The sequence below is a fragment of the Dendrobates tinctorius genome, unplaced genomic scaffold (genome assembly GCF_039654945.1).
Source record: "Dendrobates tinctorius isolate UK_male_01 unplaced genomic scaffold, ASM3965494v1 ptg000162l, whole genome shotgun sequence".
NCBI lineage: Eukaryota > Metazoa > Chordata > Amphibia > Anura > Dendrobatidae > Dendrobates > Dendrobates tinctorius.
In genome coordinates, this window is record NW_027361829.1 from 13,091,853 (window position 1) to 13,110,939 (window position 19,087).

At 44.8% G+C, this 19,087-nt stretch overlaps 1 protein-coding gene across 2 annotated transcripts in view; it reads right to left on the reverse strand.

Annotated features, from left to right (window-relative positions):
- The window catches only part of RECK (reversion inducing cysteine rich protein with kazal motifs), a 675,429-nt gene that overhangs the window by 63,366 nt on the left and 592,976 nt on the right, over positions 1 to 19,087 (reverse strand). The window contains exons 18-19 of one of the 2 annotated variants that reach the window (XM_073549858.1): positions 13,712 to 13,922; positions 10,563 to 10,636 (exon numbers count right to left, since the gene is read on the reverse strand). In XM_073549858.1, coding sequence (XP_073405959.1) covers positions 10,563 to 10,636; positions 13,712 to 13,922 — 285 coding nt within the window. Of the gene's footprint in view, positions 1 to 10,562; positions 10,637 to 13,711; positions 13,923 to 19,087 lie in introns of those variants that run through there. The other variant, XM_073549859.1, reaches the window with a different exon arrangement.

The window sequence follows — 19,087 nt, forward strand, 5'->3', positions numbered from 1 at the left end:
AAATGGCGACCTATTAGTTCATTTTACACGCCATGACCAAAACCTTCACATATAAATAAATGCAGATGTTAAAAGCCTGTAATACTGGCTAAACATATGTATATATAATGCGAATGAGATCATAAACACAATAAAAAAAATAGAATGATCTCACCCAAGAGTTGAGAGAGAGACGGGAGTCTTCAGTGATCAAACAATGACCATATTTCCTGGAGGTTGGGAGGACAATACCCTGTCAATCCCTATGGGGCTAGCAATCATCTAATCCCCAGAACTCCCGCCCTGACAAGGGCAGTCCACAAAGGACACCCCCCGTTATAGGGAAAGTGCAGGGCATGTATAATAGGGTCAGTTGTGGACTGCCCTTGTCAGGGCGGGAGTTCTGGGGATTAGATGATTGCTAGCCCCATAGGAATTGACAGGGTATTGTCCTCCCAACCTCCAGGTTCACTGTGCCAGTGCGGGTGTCCTGAGTACAAAGACAGTACTCACAGATACCTGTGGAGCAGGGCAGCAGCGGTGACGATGCGTGCTTCAGAGTATCAGGACCTGAAGCACATGACTGCTGGGGGCGTGGCCTAAGCTCCACAGATCTAGGAGCTGCAGGGAAACTCCTAGAAAGGTAACTACGGGGCAATGTTACCAAGGGGCATAGACAGAGACAGAAACCAGACGAAGCCAGGGTCAAAGCACCAGATAGCAATACAGTACCACGGGGTTTAGACAGAAAGGATAGTCAGGACGTAGCAATAGGTCAGAAAACCAGAACGGGCAATAGACGGTACAATAGGGACAAACTGTAACGGAGTAACGATAGCCAAGCCAGGAGGTCAGAACCGGAGAAGACTGTAGTACGAAAGCGAGAGACGGAGTACAGAGTGAGGGAACAGGCCGGGTCATACACGGGAATCAAACAAGCAACGCAGAATACACGCACACCAGGGGTCAGACACACCAGAACAACAGTATAGCTGACAGAGAATCCTGGTAAAGAGTGAGTATAAATACCCCTCCCAGATCCAGAAAGAGGCCACGAACACTTAACCCTGTGAGTGCAGGGCAAGAACCCTGTTCAAACCATGACAGCCGGGGCCCGGTCCCCGAGGTTGTATGGACACTTATGGTTTTGCAGCAGACACCGGTGGAGTAGTTGGCTGTAAATGCATTACTCCCATCTAAGACTTGGGGCACAACAGCAATCGGATAGAGAGCCGGGACTCAGGAGAAGGGAGTCCCCAAAGCAGGCTACAGCTGTCTGCCGTACAAGTAGAGTTCTTGGGAACATCTGTCAGGAGGAACTCCAGAGTACCACGGTACTGGAGATCTTCACACTTAAAGGCGCTATAGAGGAGACGTTCAGGAAAGGCACATAAGTTGGCGGAGTGTTGGAGGGGAGCTTTCCATCTTGCCTGGAGGTTGACTGAGTCCCTGACCCGGAGGACACGGCACAGAAGCGGGCATTACTGACTGTGAGTAAGGCTTTGGAACTACATGCCCTGGTGTCCTCCATTCCTTCCTGCGTCCGTCTGCCTGACACAGCTACATCCCTTGCGCCGGACACTACACCACTTAAGTGTCCCCACTTCTACACTGCCCTGGGACAACAGCCCTGCCTGTGGAGGGCTATACCATCATTGCTGCACTACACCATCTGTCCCGAAGGATCTGTCTGCAGCGTCGGCTTAACACCTCCCTTGCCGAACACCACAGGTGGCATCACAAACTATTCCATTCTATTAACTACATTCCCCCATTACTTGGGTGCCCAGGGCCACGGACCGGGTCACCGCTGCTGTGACACATTCCCCTGTCACCGGCCCGGTAACGAGTACCCCACAGCCCTGGGAGGGCGACCCAGTAGCATACAGCTAACAACATACAATTTAAAGGTATGTTCAAAAAACGTTCACCAATCTCAAATTCGGCACGAACGTAGCACATTCGGATTCGTGTTAGCTTTCTCAAGAGTTTTTACTTAAAGTCAGAAAAAATCGGTCACAGTTCAGTAAATCATCACGTTTCCACTAAAGCTTTTGTTATTACTGTGGCTAGGATAGTAGTGCGGTATGATGAGTGGGGGGTAACGGGGGGACATGTTTGATGAGGGGAGGGGATGTGGAGAGGTTACAGGAGCGGCGCGCCATTTTTTTCTCTTAACTTTGTGTTGACTCCGGCAGCCAATCAGGGCGCCGAAACCATACACAACGTCATGACACATTCTGTGATTGGTTGCCGAAGTCACATGTCCCTGGCCATAAAAAAAGCAGAGATCTTGTTTTGCTGGCACCATTGTCTCAGTGTCACACTGCAGAGAGGTGCTGAAAATGAACTTGCCAGTTAAATAGATAGGATCCTGTTCTGTGTGAAATCGATCTTTTAGCATCTAAGTAGATTGTGCAAGACCTGCGTGGCAGTCTCCAAAAGCCCCATTTGCTGCTACCAATTGTTTGCGCTAAAACGGTGTTTCAGTGGCAAAAAAGAAGGCCAGATTTCCACTTAAAAATGTTAGGCCTAATATTGGGGTGCAGCCTGGATTGTCAATTAGCTTTTCCCAATAGTTTGTGCTAAAACTGTGTTTTAGTAGCAAATCAGAATTCAGATTTCCACTTAACCCTTTCATGACGGAGGAATTTTCATTTTTTGCTCCCATTCTTCCCAAAGGCATAACTTTTTTATTTTTCAGTCAAAATGGCCATGTTAGGGCTTGTTTTTGCGGGACAAGTTGTATTTTTCAACGACACCATTAGTTTTAACATATCGCATACTGGAAAATGGGAAAAAATTCCAAGTGCGGTGGAATTGCAAAAAAAGTGCAACTCCACAGTTGTTGTTTTTTTTTTTTTTTTTACCATGTTCACTAAATGCTAAAACTGACCTGCCACTATGATTCTTCAAGTCTGTACGAGTACATAGACACCAAACATGTCTAGGTTCTTTTTTAAAGTGGGGAAAAAATAATCCAAACATTGGTGAAAAAAACAAAATGCGCCATTTTCTGAGACCTGTAGTGTCTCCACTTTTCATGATTTGGGGCTGGGTGAGGACTTAATTTTTGTGGGAACAAGCCGATGTTTTTATTTATACCATTTTGGTGTAGATACAATTGACTGTAGCATCCCTGACTTAATCTTCCCTCTACAGCTATAGACCTCACTGACAGCATAAATATAGTGCGGTATCAACAATGTGGAGCAACAATACCTTTGCTCTGGAACCATCACTTTCATCCTGACCGTGGTTCCAGAGTAAAGGTATGCAGGCACATTATCTAAGAAAATAAATAGTGATTGTTCATTCAGTGATAGGTGACTGACAGTTGTAGGCCTAAGATTGTGAAAAAGCAGGTTACAAGAGGGGAAGGCTATTTACAACATGAGTGGGAAAAAACGAGGTTGTGGTGGAAGAAGGAATAGTGTTATGGATGACTCACCGAAGGAGGAAAAAACAAAAATAATAGCTAAGTGCAGAAAACCAGAGAAGTTGGAAGCAGACACCTGAACCTATCCACAACAACTAGCAGTAGCCGTGGGGGGTTCCTACGGTGCCCTAGACCCCTTGATCACAGCCGGAGAACTAAATTAGCCTAAAGACAGAAAGGGGAAATCTAAACTGCCCCAGAGCAGACCCCAAAGCAATAGGCAGCCCCCAACATATAATGACTGTGAAGCAAGATGAAAAAACACTAACACAGATAGAAAGATAGGTTGAGCAAATGATGGGGTCCAAGCTAACTAAATAGGACAGGATAGAAAAGCTGCTGTCTGCAATCCGCAAAAACCCTATCCAAAAGTGAACCAACAGACTGATAGGAAAAACAGGCCCTGAAGTCGCTAGGCTTCAAAAAAACTATATCAGCACTCAGGTATATTCTGAAGACAGAGCCAGAGATCAATAGATCAGAGACAAAAATGGAATTCAGCTCACCCCCGGCCGGGGATGGCTGAACTCCAAAAAACAAGGCAAACAAAACCAGAACTAAAGTGTACAAAAGGCAGAGCAAAACTTAGCTTTGAGAAGAGAAATCAGACTGGTCTCCAAGAATCCAGCAGGAAAATCACCGGCAAGGCAGCAGGGCGTCGGCTGCCTTATATCCAGTCATCAGTTCCTGTGACCCAGTCATCATCTACCTGCTCAGCTGTTTGGTAATCAGCCTCACTACCTTCCTTCGCCAGAAGAGGGAGTTCATCAGACCTCACTGGTGAAGGGAAAAATGAACTCACAACAGAATAGGCTTGTTCGACATGTACGTGGGTTAGCCATTAATGTAAATGAAAGCTCAACTGAACAAACACAGTCTTGTCCTGCCCAAAGACCACTGGCAATATCTGTTACAGGCCTGGCTACTTGACTGCCTTTCTTTGGCAGCTGCACAGCAGTACGCCTTGTAGATGAGGCTCAGAAAGAGCATGTGCTACAGTGGATGGCAATCGCTGCATCAAATGGCCTCCCCTCCTCTTCCACCACATAACACACAGTACAATCCTCAGAGGTGGCACCACAATTGCCCTTGTTTCCCCCATGCCAAAAATTTGCAAATGCCCAACTGACTGTGGTGAACCTCAGATGTGCCATTCTCCAGAGCTGTTCACACATTCTATTCCATGGGCATCAGAGGTCTGCTGCCAAGAATCACAGAATCGAAAGGAGGAAAAGATCTGCACCGATGCCCAAAATTTGTTTATGTTGGATCTGGGACCAGATGAAGTAGGGTCTGAGCAGAATTCAGCCCCTTGTCAAAAGACGTTAACCACCAAAGGTGGAGGTGATCCCGAGGAGACTCAGATACCAGAGGAGCATGTGGAATGTACAGTGGTGTCAGGGCAGGAAGAGGTGGAGGGTGACTCTCAGGGTGAGGAGTGTGAGAACAAGGAGGATGACGATCAGGTTGTAGATCCCACGTGGTGTGAACCCTGAGGTACACAGCTGAGTAGCTCAGCAGAAGAGGTGGAGGAGAAAGATGAAGAGGTTACATTGTGGTTTACCACACAGACACAAAGTGATGCAACCATAACAAGCACTGCATCCTCAGCCTTAACTCTGACTGTGGCCAGCACTTGTTCCGAGTGTGCAGTTTGCAGGATTAGGCAAGGGTTGCCTAGCCTGGGCCTTTTTTGAGACAAAGGCTGAACCAATACACATTATCTGTCAAATTTGCAAAAAAAAAAAAACTCATTAAAGGCAATAATTGAAATAATTTGACAACTACATGCATGAATCGACACATACGTGATCAGCATGCCTTAGTGTGGGAATCTCACTGCGCTAAAATGCGGACTAGCGGACCTCGCCAACCACAGGCCATCCCATCAACTCCATCTGCTGCTTCTTCCTCCTCCGTCACCATTCCAAGTCTTCTCACACAGGTCTCCGGCCGCAGAAACTACAATTATTTACCCATCACTGGGAGTCTGTCAGCTGTTATGGAAGTAGACATGACTGCTGTTTTTGTGTCACCTAGCACAACACATCTTGATCAATCCACCATAACATCTCCGCCTGCATCTCACTCACAATCCAGCAGTTTGTCCTGTTCTCCTTACTATGCCCTCTCTCAGCACAGCAGCCAGCCCTCGGTCCCACAATTGTGGTCACGAAAAAGAATGTTTCTCCTATGCATGGCAAAGCTAAGAACTTGAACTCCACCATCTTCAATTTGTTGGCCACGGAAATACTGCCTTTCCGCCTGGTGGATACAGATGGTTTCAGAAAGTAGATGGCCGTCGCAGTCCCCCAGTATCAGTTGCCCAGTCGCTATTACTTCTCTAAAAAAGCTGTGCCTGCGCTACACCAGCATTTTGCCGACAACATCACCTGCTCCCTGAAAAAAATCTATGTCTAGCAGAATGTATTTCACCACTGACACCTAGACGAGCAAACATTGACAGGGGTGTTATATCTCACTGACTGGGCGACTATGGGGCCTGGCAGTCAAGGGGCTGCTCCACAAGTCTTGGAATCCCCAAGACTTGAGGGACAAACCTCTGTATTTAACAGTTCCTTCACTGCTTCTGCCTCCTCCACCTCCTCTATATCCTTCACCTGTGCCCTCAACCACTCCTGTACTCAGACACGCATTCCAACATTGAGATAGAATCTCTCCCACCTCTATACTGGCAGCCATGGTTCACAGCAATCAGGCAATGTTTAAATTATTATGCATTGGAGATTGCAGTCACACAGCTCAAGAGTTGTGGACATGTATTCAGGCCAAGTTAGAGCAATGGCTGTCTCCACTAGAGTTGAGCGACTTTGGTCGGATCGGGTTTCATGAAACAAAATTTGTTTCAGATGAAACTCGTCCGACTAGGGCAAAAAAAGTCGGAGTTTCGTCCGAAACCCAACCCCAATGCAAGTCAATGGGGAATAGGTTTCAGACGAAACTCCGACTTTTTTTGCCCTAGTCGGACGAGTTTCATCTGAAACAAATTTTGTTTCATGAAACCCGATCCGACCAAAGTCGCTCAACTCTAGTCTCCACTAAACCTGGAGCCAGGGAAATCCGTATGCGATAACAGTGCAAACCTGGTGGTTGACCCTACACTGTGGCAACCTCACACACATGCCTTGCATGGCTCACATCCTCAATCTGGTGGTACAGCAAATTCTTTCCCACTATCCCAGCCTGGATGTGCTGCTGCAGAAAGCTTGGTCACTGTGTGCTCACTTTTGGCGATCGCACCCCGAAGGTCATCGACTTGCATTGCTACAGAGGTCTTTCTGCCTATCGGTTAACCGTTTGATTAGCAATGTTCCTATATGGTGGAATTCCACTCTCCACATGTGGCAGCGCAATGAGCCCTGGAGCAGTATATCCTTTTGCATGGCCTGGGCCAACGCAGTACGGACTGATGCAAATCACTCTTGCGGAGTGGGCACAGATGAAGGACCTCTGCACCCTTCTGCACAGTTTTGAAATGGCAAGTAAGGTGATTAGTGCTGACAATGCCATCATCAGCATCACTATTCCAGCTATCTACATGCTGGAGCACACTTTGAATAATCTGCGTGAGGAGGTGATGGTCCCAGAGAAAGAGGTAGAAGCAGAGGAGGATGCAGAAGGGACAATTTCCAGACTGTCGTCGTGTCGTCATACAGGCGAATGACATGGGAGGGTGGCTTACAGTGATCAAAGGGGGACTCATGGTACCAGATAAACTGTTAGTGAAGATGCAGGAGCCGAGGAACACATGCAGGAGGATGAGGTGATGGACACGCAACAGTCAGGAAATGAAGAGGATAATGAGCCTCACTCTGTTGTCTGTGGTTGGCAATAGGGGACAGAGGAAGAAACCTTGCATGTTACCCTGCCACCAACACACCATGGACATGAAACTCATTGAAGAGCCCGACACATGAGCAATTTCTTGCTTCAATATGATGCTCGTATTCTTAAGGTTAGAAATAGTGCTGACTACTAGGTTGCCACTCTGTTAGATCCACAGTACACGAGGAAATTTAGCCACATGTTTGGGATGCGCGCATGTTGGAGTATCGAAACACGCTTGTAGATAATCTTAAGTGTGGTTTCCCCAATACAGCAGTGAGGCACACAGTGTGCATCCCAGCTCTAGCCGTCCTACCCCAGGAATATCAAGGCGTAATCGCAAAAACATTAGAAGCAGCAGTGTAACTGGCATAAGCACTTTTTGTTATTCATTTAACACATTTTTTAGACCAGCCCGTGCACTAGCAGAACAGAGTACAAGTCTGACATGTTGTGAATGACTGGAAAGGATGGTGCAGGAGTATCTGGAGCTCAATATCAATGCCATCAGGGGGAATTTGGACCCTATTGCATTTTGGTCTTCAAAAATGGAAGAGTAGCCTGAGCTCGCCTGTCTAACTTTCATCAACATGAACAAGTCATGAATCTCCAATGACTTTTGCACCCGAGTCGCAGATTGGGCAGAGTAGGTGATGGTGTCATTTTTATTGTCTTGTATTGATCTTGCGTTATTGTAGTCTGCGCTATCTTTGTGGTGTCTACTGTGTCTGCTTTAACTACTGCTGCTGATGTTACAAACTTTTTTTTTTAAATGTGGAGACTCCAAGTTGTCTCCATCTGGTGGGTTTCCTATACTAGAAGGTTTGTCAGAGGCCTATTATACTGTTTCTACTCTGTGGAAGTTGATGCCACTTGAGTGGTGTGTGACAATTATTTTTTTGAAATGTGGAGAATCAAAGTTGGGTCTCCATCTAGAGGGTTGCCTGTAGTAAAAGGTGTGTCAGAGACCTATTATATTGTTTCTACTCTGTGGATGTGTGATGGTCCAAATGCTGGAACTCCAACAATGGTCAGAATGGGGCACTTTTTTTTCTTTCTTAGAATGAAGTGGCAGTCCACATGCATTACTGCTGTTCCATTCATTTTCAGTCTTGATCTGCATAAAAATGCTGCCATGGTGATGTCATACTGAAAAGAGATGGGGTTCGCTGATAAGTGAGTGCCTAAGGAAGCACAAACTGTAAATACGGTCTTTTAAATACAAAAAGAAGTTAGTATAGCTACTTGCTGTGTATCCATGATAAATATAGAGCCTACGAATATGATACACAGCCACATGTACATAACACACTATATGTGTATATATATATATATATATATATATATATATAAAAATATATGTTTATTAAATATATAATTAAAATTAACAATTCCAAATTAATTATGAAAAATGGAAAAGGGGTAAAGAAAACCTAATAGTGTCAATATGATTATAATAAAGCACCATGTGTGTACATTTTAAGTATATAATACATGATGGTTCAAACAGATTTCAAATTTTTTTTTAAATAAAAAAGCCATCGGCAAAACGCGTATCGGGCAGGTGCAATAGCAGTGGGTACTCATACTTTGAATCAATTACTTACCATCTGTCTGTATTTATTTCTTTACCTTGGTCATCTGTTGTCATTATATTCTATGTTTTTATGTAGATCTTAGTACAAACATTGTTTTTATGTGCACATTTATGTTTGGCCTTTTTGCCCACTTCTTTTGCTCACAGATGAGCACTATTACTTATAGAAATTGCTAGTCTATTTTAGCTATATACTTACAAACTGTGCATTTTCCTGTGGCCATTTGAGCCTCTTAACTAGCACTTTAATCATTCCTATTTTAAAAAAAATGTCGCCATCTGTTTGAATCATCATGTATTATATATTTATAATGTACACACATGGTGCTTTATTGTAATCATATTTTGACACTCTATAACCTTGATACTTACTATCCCTACATAAGCACTGTGATGCAGTGACCCCTGTTACAGCTAGGGGGCGCTGTATGTGCTCCTTAGGATATGCATGTGGGCGTTTCCTTGATTGTGATGGTGAAACAGTGACCAGCATGATTGCAAATGGCCGGTATGTGTCACAGAGATCATCTGTGCTGTAAGCCCAAAAATGATGTTGTTGTGCTGGGACTTGTAGTCCATGAGTTTATTTACCTATAAGGGGGCTTATAGGGCTAGTCGGAGAGCTGGGTGGGATCGGCTAGCCACACATACACCGCCCACTCATGGGGGTGGTTTGGGATATATAATGTGACTGAGGTCTGGTCACATGGTCATGTATTTTGAACCTGAGTGGTCAGAGTGCAAGGTCCTGGAAGGTCCTGGGAGCTGCTAACTTCCTGAAGAGCACATAGTGAGGCCTTGGACCTGGAGGCCAGTGTGTTTGGAGGTCCTGGCCATAGGATCGGATTCCTGAATAGCACCCAGTGAGGCTGGTGTGTTGGAAGGTTCTGGCCGAAGGATTGGATCCCTGAATAGCACCTGGTGAGGCCTGTGTGTTGGATGGTCCCAAGGGGGATGGACATCCTGAATAGCACCCGGTGAGGCCATGTGTGAGCAGAGTCTGTGAGGGCCCTGCATTGTTGGAGCTACCGACCTTCTGTGGGTCTGGACTGTCAGGAGTGCCCTGGTCACAAGGACAGTGATCCCAGCAAGGCAGCTTCCCCTGGGAAAGAGAGAACTGACAAGGAGTCGGCGTCTGGAGCAGGAGCTCCTGTAAGGTACCTCCACAGACTGTTGGTGCTTGTATTGTTCCATGAATGTTAAGAAACTGTTTGGTGTGCGGTCGCCCAGGGTCACTGGACAGAGAGGTCCAGCGTGTTTAGGGACTGCAAGGAAAAGCCATATGTTGAAATATTATGGACTGTGGTAGGCCCGTGACGTGCAACAGGGCTTACAGTGTGGGTTATGCTGTATAAAATAAACCTCATAGACTGTTTATGTGAGAAAAAAAGTGCCTGTCTACGTTAATCCTGTGCCAAGCGAATTTCCCCCAACGCACCCAGTGAGCGCTGCATTACAGCACTTTATGATGTTTTCTTTACCCCTTTTCTGTATTACTTAATTAATTTGTAATTGTTCATTTTAATTATATATTTAATAAACATGTATTTTAATATATATATTGTGTTTTGTACATGTGGCTGTGTATCATATTTGTAGCCTGAAAGTACGGTCTTGTTTATGTCAAAATATGAAAAACTTCTGAATTGCTATAAAATACTTATCTATACATGTATTCAATTTCTAGAGTAAATACTATACCTCAGCAAATCTGTCTAACTTTTCTTTGTCATATAAGATCCTTAGAACTCCAGCACATAAAGAACAGCATGCTCCTGTATGAAACAAAAAACAAACAAACCAACAAATCAAAACATTAGTTCCTGCATAATCCACAGCAAAGCATTACAAATGGCTAATTTTAGAGGACCTGTCACTTTCTCAAAAAATTGAGTTATATACCTTTGTAAGAATCCCTGATTCATCTGCTTATTCCATTTTGCGCTGCATTACTCTATTACAGAGAAATTCACATTTGTTTCTTCTGGAGCGCACTACATGAAACCTCTGCTTTGCTGTCCAATTGGAGCTGATTCTTCACAGACCTTTCTGGCTGAGAGCTGTAGTTGGAAAGGTCATGGAGGAATGGGATGATAGTACATGCCCCTGGAGAAGACTGTAAACAAATGCCCAAATGGACTGCAAGAAGATATTTCACATAGAGCATTCCAGAAACAAAATGTGATGCAGTGCAAAAAGGAATTGAACAGCAGAATCACTGGAGCTCAGAGATAATTAAAAGGCATTCAAAGTGAATCTGTCAGCAGGTTTTCCCAAAATTAACTAAAATCACCACCTCTTGTACCACAGTCCAGCAATCTGCATGTAAACCCCTAACTCTTGCTACCTATCCAAGCGCATTACAACACTGCCTGCCCAGGTCTCTGTGCTATCGGTGCGCAGATGTGAGATTTCCAGGTCTGGTGTGGATGATGTAAGATGTATGATCCACATCAATCAATACATGAAGATGCAACCGTAGGAAGAGAGAAGGTGCTGGGCAAAGACTAGCAACACGCCTCAGACCAAACCATTCCAATTACCATACGGCATGGGAGAATTATAAAAGATATTTCCTGGATATGCATGGGGCTTATATACAGATTCTGGACTACGGTACAGAGGAAATAGAGGTTGTGGCATTTGGGAAAACCTGCTGGCAAGTTCCTTTGAACTAAATGTTTTTGAGCAAGTGACAGATACTCTAAAAGATTATGATCTAATGCTGCATAACATAATCTGATAGAAGGTATAAGGGCTCATACTCACTTGCGAGAGACTCGCACAATTCTTGTGTGAGTCTCTCGCATGAAAACCTGGCACTGCCGCTGGCAATCGGACCGGAGCGTGCGGCTACATGTAATTCTATGCAGCCGCATGCTCCGGTCCAAGTGCCGGCGGCAGTGCCAGCTTTTCATGCGAGAGACTCGCAAGTGATGTGGTACAGTAAAGGGTGTTTTACTGGATGGGAGATACATTTCTCCCAGCAGATTAATATTTGGCCGGTTTTTCCCTAAAGACAGGACCTGCGATGATGTCATGGTCACGTGATCAGCCCATGTGATGTCTACCTCACTTGTGGGAGGGGCTAGGGGCTATGTAATGGAGGTTGGTACTTGGCACGTGGTGAGTATGTGTCTGGAAGTTAAAGGAACTTGGCTGGACTTAGCCTACTTTCAGACTTCAGTTTTTTAAATCCGGCGCGCTGCGGCGAAAAGTTGTCAAACCTGATCCGGTAGAAGCCGCAGCCCGCCGTATCATCTATTGAGGCCAGAGACGGTGCAGGAGAGGGAGAGGGCGAGAGTCTTCTGGCATGCGCAGTGGAGAAAAGCGGTCCGGCGCTGTCAAAAAACTTTGCAGGGAACGTTTTTTGCAGACGCCGGACAGGCATTTTTTGCCGTATCCGGCAAAAGCCGGACACGCCACATGGCGATCAGGCGCAATGTGGCGATAATGCTAGTCTATGGCAAAAAAGCCGGATACGGTGGCAACCGGCGCCGGATACGGCTTTTACATTTTTCGCCACATCGCGCCTGATGCAGAAAAACTGAAGTCTAAAAGTAGCCTTAGCCTGAACTTGTATACAGGATCCCCGTGCTGCAGGACTATAGCAGCAAGACTCTCAACAACCCTGGGAATGGCACCTGGTGGATGCCGCGGACCTGGCAGCCTCTTAATTAAGCCCGTCCTGTGCAAGGGGTGAGTCTGGGCCCAGTGGTTCTCCAAGCTGGAGTATATTTATGTTTTTCCTTACTTACTGTTAATCTGCTGTTTGCAAACATGGCATTAAACCACTGAAATTGGACTTTAAAGGGGTTGTCAGGGCTTTTCACATAATCTCAGTGCATATCTGGGCTGCAGAATGCTGACAATAAGTAATTTACCTTCTGTGGCCAGTTTGCAGCGTTTGCTAGATATCAGCTCTTGCTTGTAATAAAAACGTCCTGGGGGGGTGTGTTCTGGCATTGAAATGAGAACTGGTCGTTTCCTCCTACTCTACTAAAAACATGCTCTCTATAGCAACAACCCCACCCTCCATAGCAACAAGCCCTCCCCGGCCACATGAACAAGCCTATCCCTCCTCACACAGTAACAAATCCTCCCCCTCTAGCAGCCTCAGTGCAGAGAGCAGCACCACCCAGCTGCTCCTCCCTCAGACACACGCTGAACAGTGATCTATGGAAAGCTAGCAGCCTCAGTGCAGAGAGCAGCACCACCCAGCTGCTCCTCCCTCAGACACACGCTGAACAGTGATCTATGGAAAGCTAGCAGCCTCAGTGCAGAGAGCAGCACCACCCAGCTGCTCCTCCCTCAGACACACGCTGAACAGTGATCTATGGAAAGCTAGCAGCCTCAGTGCAGAGAGCAGCACCACCCAGCTGCTCCTCCCTCAGACACACGCTGAACAGTGATCTATGGAAAGGGAAACTAGTGAGGAGGAAACGACCAGTTCTCATTTCAATGCCAGAACACACCCCCCCCCGGACGTTTTTATTACAAGCAAGAGCTGATATCTAGCAAACGCTGCAAACCGGCCACAGAAGGTAAATTACTTATTGTCAACATTCTGCAGCCCAGATATGCACTGAGATTATGTGAAAAGCCTGGACAACCCCTTTAAGCCTGTGTGTTGTCTCATTACTGCAGCCCTGCCATTACCTACCAGAGCGAATCCCTACAGTGAGTATGAGCCGTAACAAAAATAAAAGTCTGAAGTAATGCAGATTTATTGGTCCCAAATGGTATTATTTCTTCATATGAAGATGATGTCAAGGTCAAATCCTAAAGTAATGACTTTACTATTATCAGGAGTCAGTAAGACGTCTCTCACTATAAATACACATACTTACCAGGAGGTATGACTGCTTTACAGCCAACCTTAGGTTTGGTAGGGCACTTAATGGAGGCACATTCTGAATGAAAACTGTGCTCTGATAATATCCCAACATCTTGACATCTGCCATAATAATCCACAGCAACGCGGTCGGAATAAGCACTGCATACATTAGCATATGTTTCCCCATTGTGTCCACAGACTGGTTCCATAGATTTGCAGAAAGCCTATAACATTTCAAAGCATTTACAATTACATAATATTAAATGATTACAATTAGATAATAAAAAAGTATTTGGACTCTAAGCCGAAAGAAAAATATGAACAAAGTCACAGATTTATTAATACTATTCTACTTTTAGACAGGCTAAAACTAGATTAGATAAGCAGAAACTTAGACAAATTTATCACAATGGTGCATGCTCGATGATAAATCTGGCACATCTTACTAGACTCATTAGACACTTTCCTATCTTAGGGTTAGTTCACACTGGGTGGTTTTTTTTTGCTGCTTTTTTATGCTAATATTCAGCTGCTTTCTACAGTACCAGCAAAGCCTATGAAATTTCAGAAATCTCATGCACATGCATTGGTTTTCTTGTCATCAGGATTTTGTGCTTTGCAGCGTTTCTTTGACATAGAGCATGTCACTTCTTTCAGCGTTATTTCAGCGTTTTTGCAGCATTTTTCACCCATTGACTTGAATGGATGGTGAAAAAACGCTGCAAATACACAGGTTAACTTTTTTGCAGCATGCTCGCTGCAGAAAAGTCAAGGACAGCAGGATGTGACCTCAACGTCAGCTCTGCTACATCTAGATGGCAGGCTGCATGGTTGCATGATGCATCCATACAGCCTGTCATCCAGCAGAGCGGATCCGAACCCGCTTTCACTTTAATGGGGGGGCCCGACAATACAGTGTTTGAAAAGCTGTCATATGCATGACAGCGCGGCAATCACCACTTCTGATCGGCAGTGAAACCATCCCCACCGGTCAGAGAGCCGTGGTTACTACGCTGTCCAAAGACAGCATAAGCACTCAGCTGTGATCGGAGGTATAAAGCTTACCTCCGGTCACTGGTGTCAGCTGTTGGGACTACCGCTCCCATTATCTGACACCTGCCTGCTGCTGCTAATAACAGTGAAAGCAGGAGAGTATGATGGGTGTATTCATCAGCTGCTCCTAAGCTGTAAATAAATCATTTAAAAAAAAACCTGCGTGGGGCGTGGCCTGGCTCTTGCTGTGTGGGGACGCAGAAGTTTGGAGCTTCTGCATAGATCCTTAAAACAAGAGACAAAAAGCAACATTTGAGATTCACAAACATTATCTATAGGCTCCTGCTCAAAAGCCTACACTACAAGGATCAAAACGAGACCAACACCGGGTCTCTAGCCCGCAGGGGACCAAGGATATCTACTTCTGAAGACAGCGGTGCTTCCTCAGCCCCTGGGTGATAGCTGCAACGGACCCGCCATCTTTAAGCTGAAGACCCTGAGAACAAGACCCATCTTCCAGAACCAGAGGCAGATCCACCCCATAATTATCACAAGCACAGCAACTGGAGCCTCCATACTTACCGGTGAGTCAAGGGTCTCAGCTCCGGCGTTATCTCCTGACACTGAGAAGCAGCCCCATATAAGGAAGTACTGCTTTCTGCTCTTGGGCGGGAAACCCCAGGCAGGGAAGGAGCCGGCCATTACATTCAAGCTCACAGAGCAACCTCAGACTCACTGCCGTCGGCTCTATTACAGTTTCAGTCAGAGCTCGCTGATCTAATTGCTTTGCCTCCACACTGTGTCCAGTGACCTGCGACGGTCGAGTGACATTAACTCTCACAGTGCCGGGCTTGCAGACTATCTGATCCTGGAGGTGGGTGACTTTCTGAGGCGAAGGAGAAGCCTGGGACCAATCTGGGGTGCAGGAGGGCAACGGGTACCATATCATTATTGCCTAAGAGAATTCTCCCCAGTCTGTGGAGCCCTGAAAGTGCTGAAGGTACCCTCCTGTTTACATATTAGAGGGTTATATATTTTACCTGTCTCCAGCTGGAGAAGAAGCCATAAGACTGCAAAACCTAGTGTAATCTCCAAAGCTGCCTCACTCTATATCTGAGGAGCTGGGACTCCATCTGTTGGTCATTCGACAATATTGCCTACATTGCAAATTTTTCTTTTTCTTCACCTCTTCTCTGGACCGACAATATTCCCTGGTGCTTAGACTTATTGGCCTGCCCGCCCTTATATTTCTGAAATATTAAAGGGGTACTACAACAGAGCTTTATTAGAGACATATTTTGCCCTACAAAGTCTACCCCATATTCTGCTATAATTCAACACAGAGGGCATAGACGTTACTGGTGGACTATGAAAATGAAATACTAGGTCTGTCACCACGGGCACAAAGATGCGCCCATTCTCATAGGAAGTTGTCATGTACTGACTTTCAGAACACAGGTGGTCTCTGAACAAAGCGCCCCAAAAAATCTGCCTCATCAGAAATCAATACCCGATCAATCACACAACTATTATCTCAGCGTACAAAACCATCTAGCCACACTATGTCGGCGTCAAGATCAACCTCTCTGAGCTCCAAGGGCTCTCCTCAAAGATCTCAGCAAACTGACCAGGCCACCTCAGCAAATATGATCCCAATGACAATGGAGGATCTTTTGGTCACTATTCAGAAAACGTTCAGAGCTGAGTTGTCATCTGCTGTGGATAATTTCACGCAACAAATTCAAGACATTGCTCAAAGAACCAATGATTTGGAGAGGAGAAAGGATGACGCTGCTGACGCTACTGAACATAATAGCGAACTACTCCAGGAACAAGAGGCCATAATCGAATTCCTGGAACTTAAATGTGAAGATCTGGAGAATCGCTCACGCCGAAGTAACATTAGAATTAAAGGACTTCCAGAAAGTTGCTCCAACCTAATGGAAATTACCTCAAGCCTCTTCCGCACACTCTTACCCCAGGCAGACCCTAGTTCCTTGAAAATAACCAGAATTCACAGGGCCCTGGGAGATACGAAATCTGATGCCTCCCCAAGAGATGTTGTCCTCAGAATGCATCATGAGGAATCCAGAGACCTAATTCTATCCGCTGCTCGCAGATTGAATAAGCTGCCAGACGTTCCAGACACTGTGTCCTTGTTCCCTGACATCTGCCCAGCGACTCTAATGAGGAGAAAGGCCATGAAAGACATAACAATTGCCTTAATAAAAGCAAATATCAAATACAGGTGGGGATTTCCACATGCTCTAATCTTCTCAGATAACAATTCCACCTACTTTCAAAGAAATCTTGAAAAAGGCAGAAAAGTACTGGAAAAAGCAGGCATCCCAGTCCCAGAACCAGGGGCTTTACCACAGAGAGAGAGGCCTCGTAGAGAATGGATAGAAGATCACCGTACCAGACCCAATAAAAACAGCATAACGAACAGTCTACTCCTTGAAACCATTGCCGGTGTTTGTACTGGAACAGATTCAAAGAGCAATCAAAATGCTGAGACATTGTTCTGATAAGTATTATTACTTGATATGATTTTTGACAATTTTCATATAATATTGTTTACTTTTTTCTTGTTTCTGGGCGCTGTGCCCCTGGAGTAAGTATGCCACTCCAATTTGGGCTGCTGTTGCTTCTGGTCCTCTTAATATTGGGCCGGCACACTTTAGCCCGCATACTGGTCATAGGTTGTGACCATTTCTCATGTTCTTATATTTTTTGTTGGTTTCCCTCCCTCCCTTCTACTAACAGAGTGCTGATGTTTTACAAACAGGTTCCTAGATCAATAGATGACGTGAAAGTATCCATCCTGGATGTTTTTTTACTCAGAGATTTACTTAGAATTTATTTTACCAAACCAAATGTTTAAGACTCTTTCACACAATGTTAGGGGGTTCAATTCACTGATAAAAAGAAAACGCGCCTTTATTGATTACCTGAAGCATTCCCCTGATGTGCTATTCCTACAGGAGACCCATTTTCTAATAATTCATCCCCCAAATTTTTCCATAAGCTTTACTCTAGATTTTTTCTTGCCTCTCATGATAAAAAAAACGAGGGGAGTAGCCATCTTCCTTCATAATTCTTTCCCATTTGTGCAGGAGGGTATGACTGTGGACGCAGAGGGAAGATACATAATCCTTTGGGGCACGGTACAGGAGAAGCGACTCTGTCTTGTTAACTGTTATGCACCCCCGACATTACAAATGAAGACAATTAAATCCATTTCAAAATCCCTGAGGTCCGTCCCCTATGATACTGTCATATGGGGGGGTGATTTCAATCTGATTTTAGACTCAACTCTTGATAGCTCTAATAATAACAGGTCAGATATGTCAAGGAAGGATAAAATTATACTTGAAAATATCCTTCAAGCTCATCATCTGGTTGATACATGGAGAGAGTCCCATAAACAGTCAAGAGGTTACACATATTTTTCTAGGATTTTTCATTCTTATTCCAGGATAGACTGGGTTCTCACCAACTCAGAGAATATACCATCACTGATGTATTCCAGACATATCCCCTCCTCTTGGTCTGACCACGATAGTGTACTCTCTGTATTAAACTGGGTGTAGCAAATACACGTTTGTACACATGGAGACTGAACGAATCCCTATTGTCTGATCCTCAGACTCGACTTTTGGTCGAACAAGAGCTTAATACTTTCTTTCTCTCTAATATCACCCCCGACACCTCTGTGGGTAATGTGTGGATGGCTCATAAAAAATATATCACAGGGGTACTCATTAGGGTGGCATCCCAAAAAAAGAAAAATCGTCTCCAGGAGCAATTGAGTCTCGAGAATGAACTCTATAAATTAGAAACCGCCAATCAGTTACACCCATCATTATACTTAACTAAGCAAATTTATGATCTAAAGCTAAAGCTAAATACTCTTTTAACGACCCGCACTGAAAGGGCAATTAGATGGACGCAAGCGACATTTTATCGGTTTTCTAATAAAATGGATAGAAAGCTTGCTCGAAAATTAAAACAGAAGGAACGATTAAACTCAATCTTTTCTATAAAAGACTAACAGTCTCAAACTACTTTTAATCCTAATAAAATCTATAAAACGTTTCAAAATTACTATCAAAAATTATACACTGACAGTGCAAATTTCTCAATGCCCAAACTGGAGGACTTTTTAACTAATGTGCCATTACCTTCCCTAACCTCGAATTACGCTGCCACACTACACTCTCCTATCTCCGAAGAGGAAATGTCATCCACAATAAACCACCTAAAAGTTGGGAAGGCTCCGGGGCCCGATGGGTTGACCGCACTATATTATAAAAACTACCTTGCTTAAACATATCCAAATCTATTGCAATAACATGCTAACAGGCCAAGCAATGCCGCCGGAATTTAACAAAGC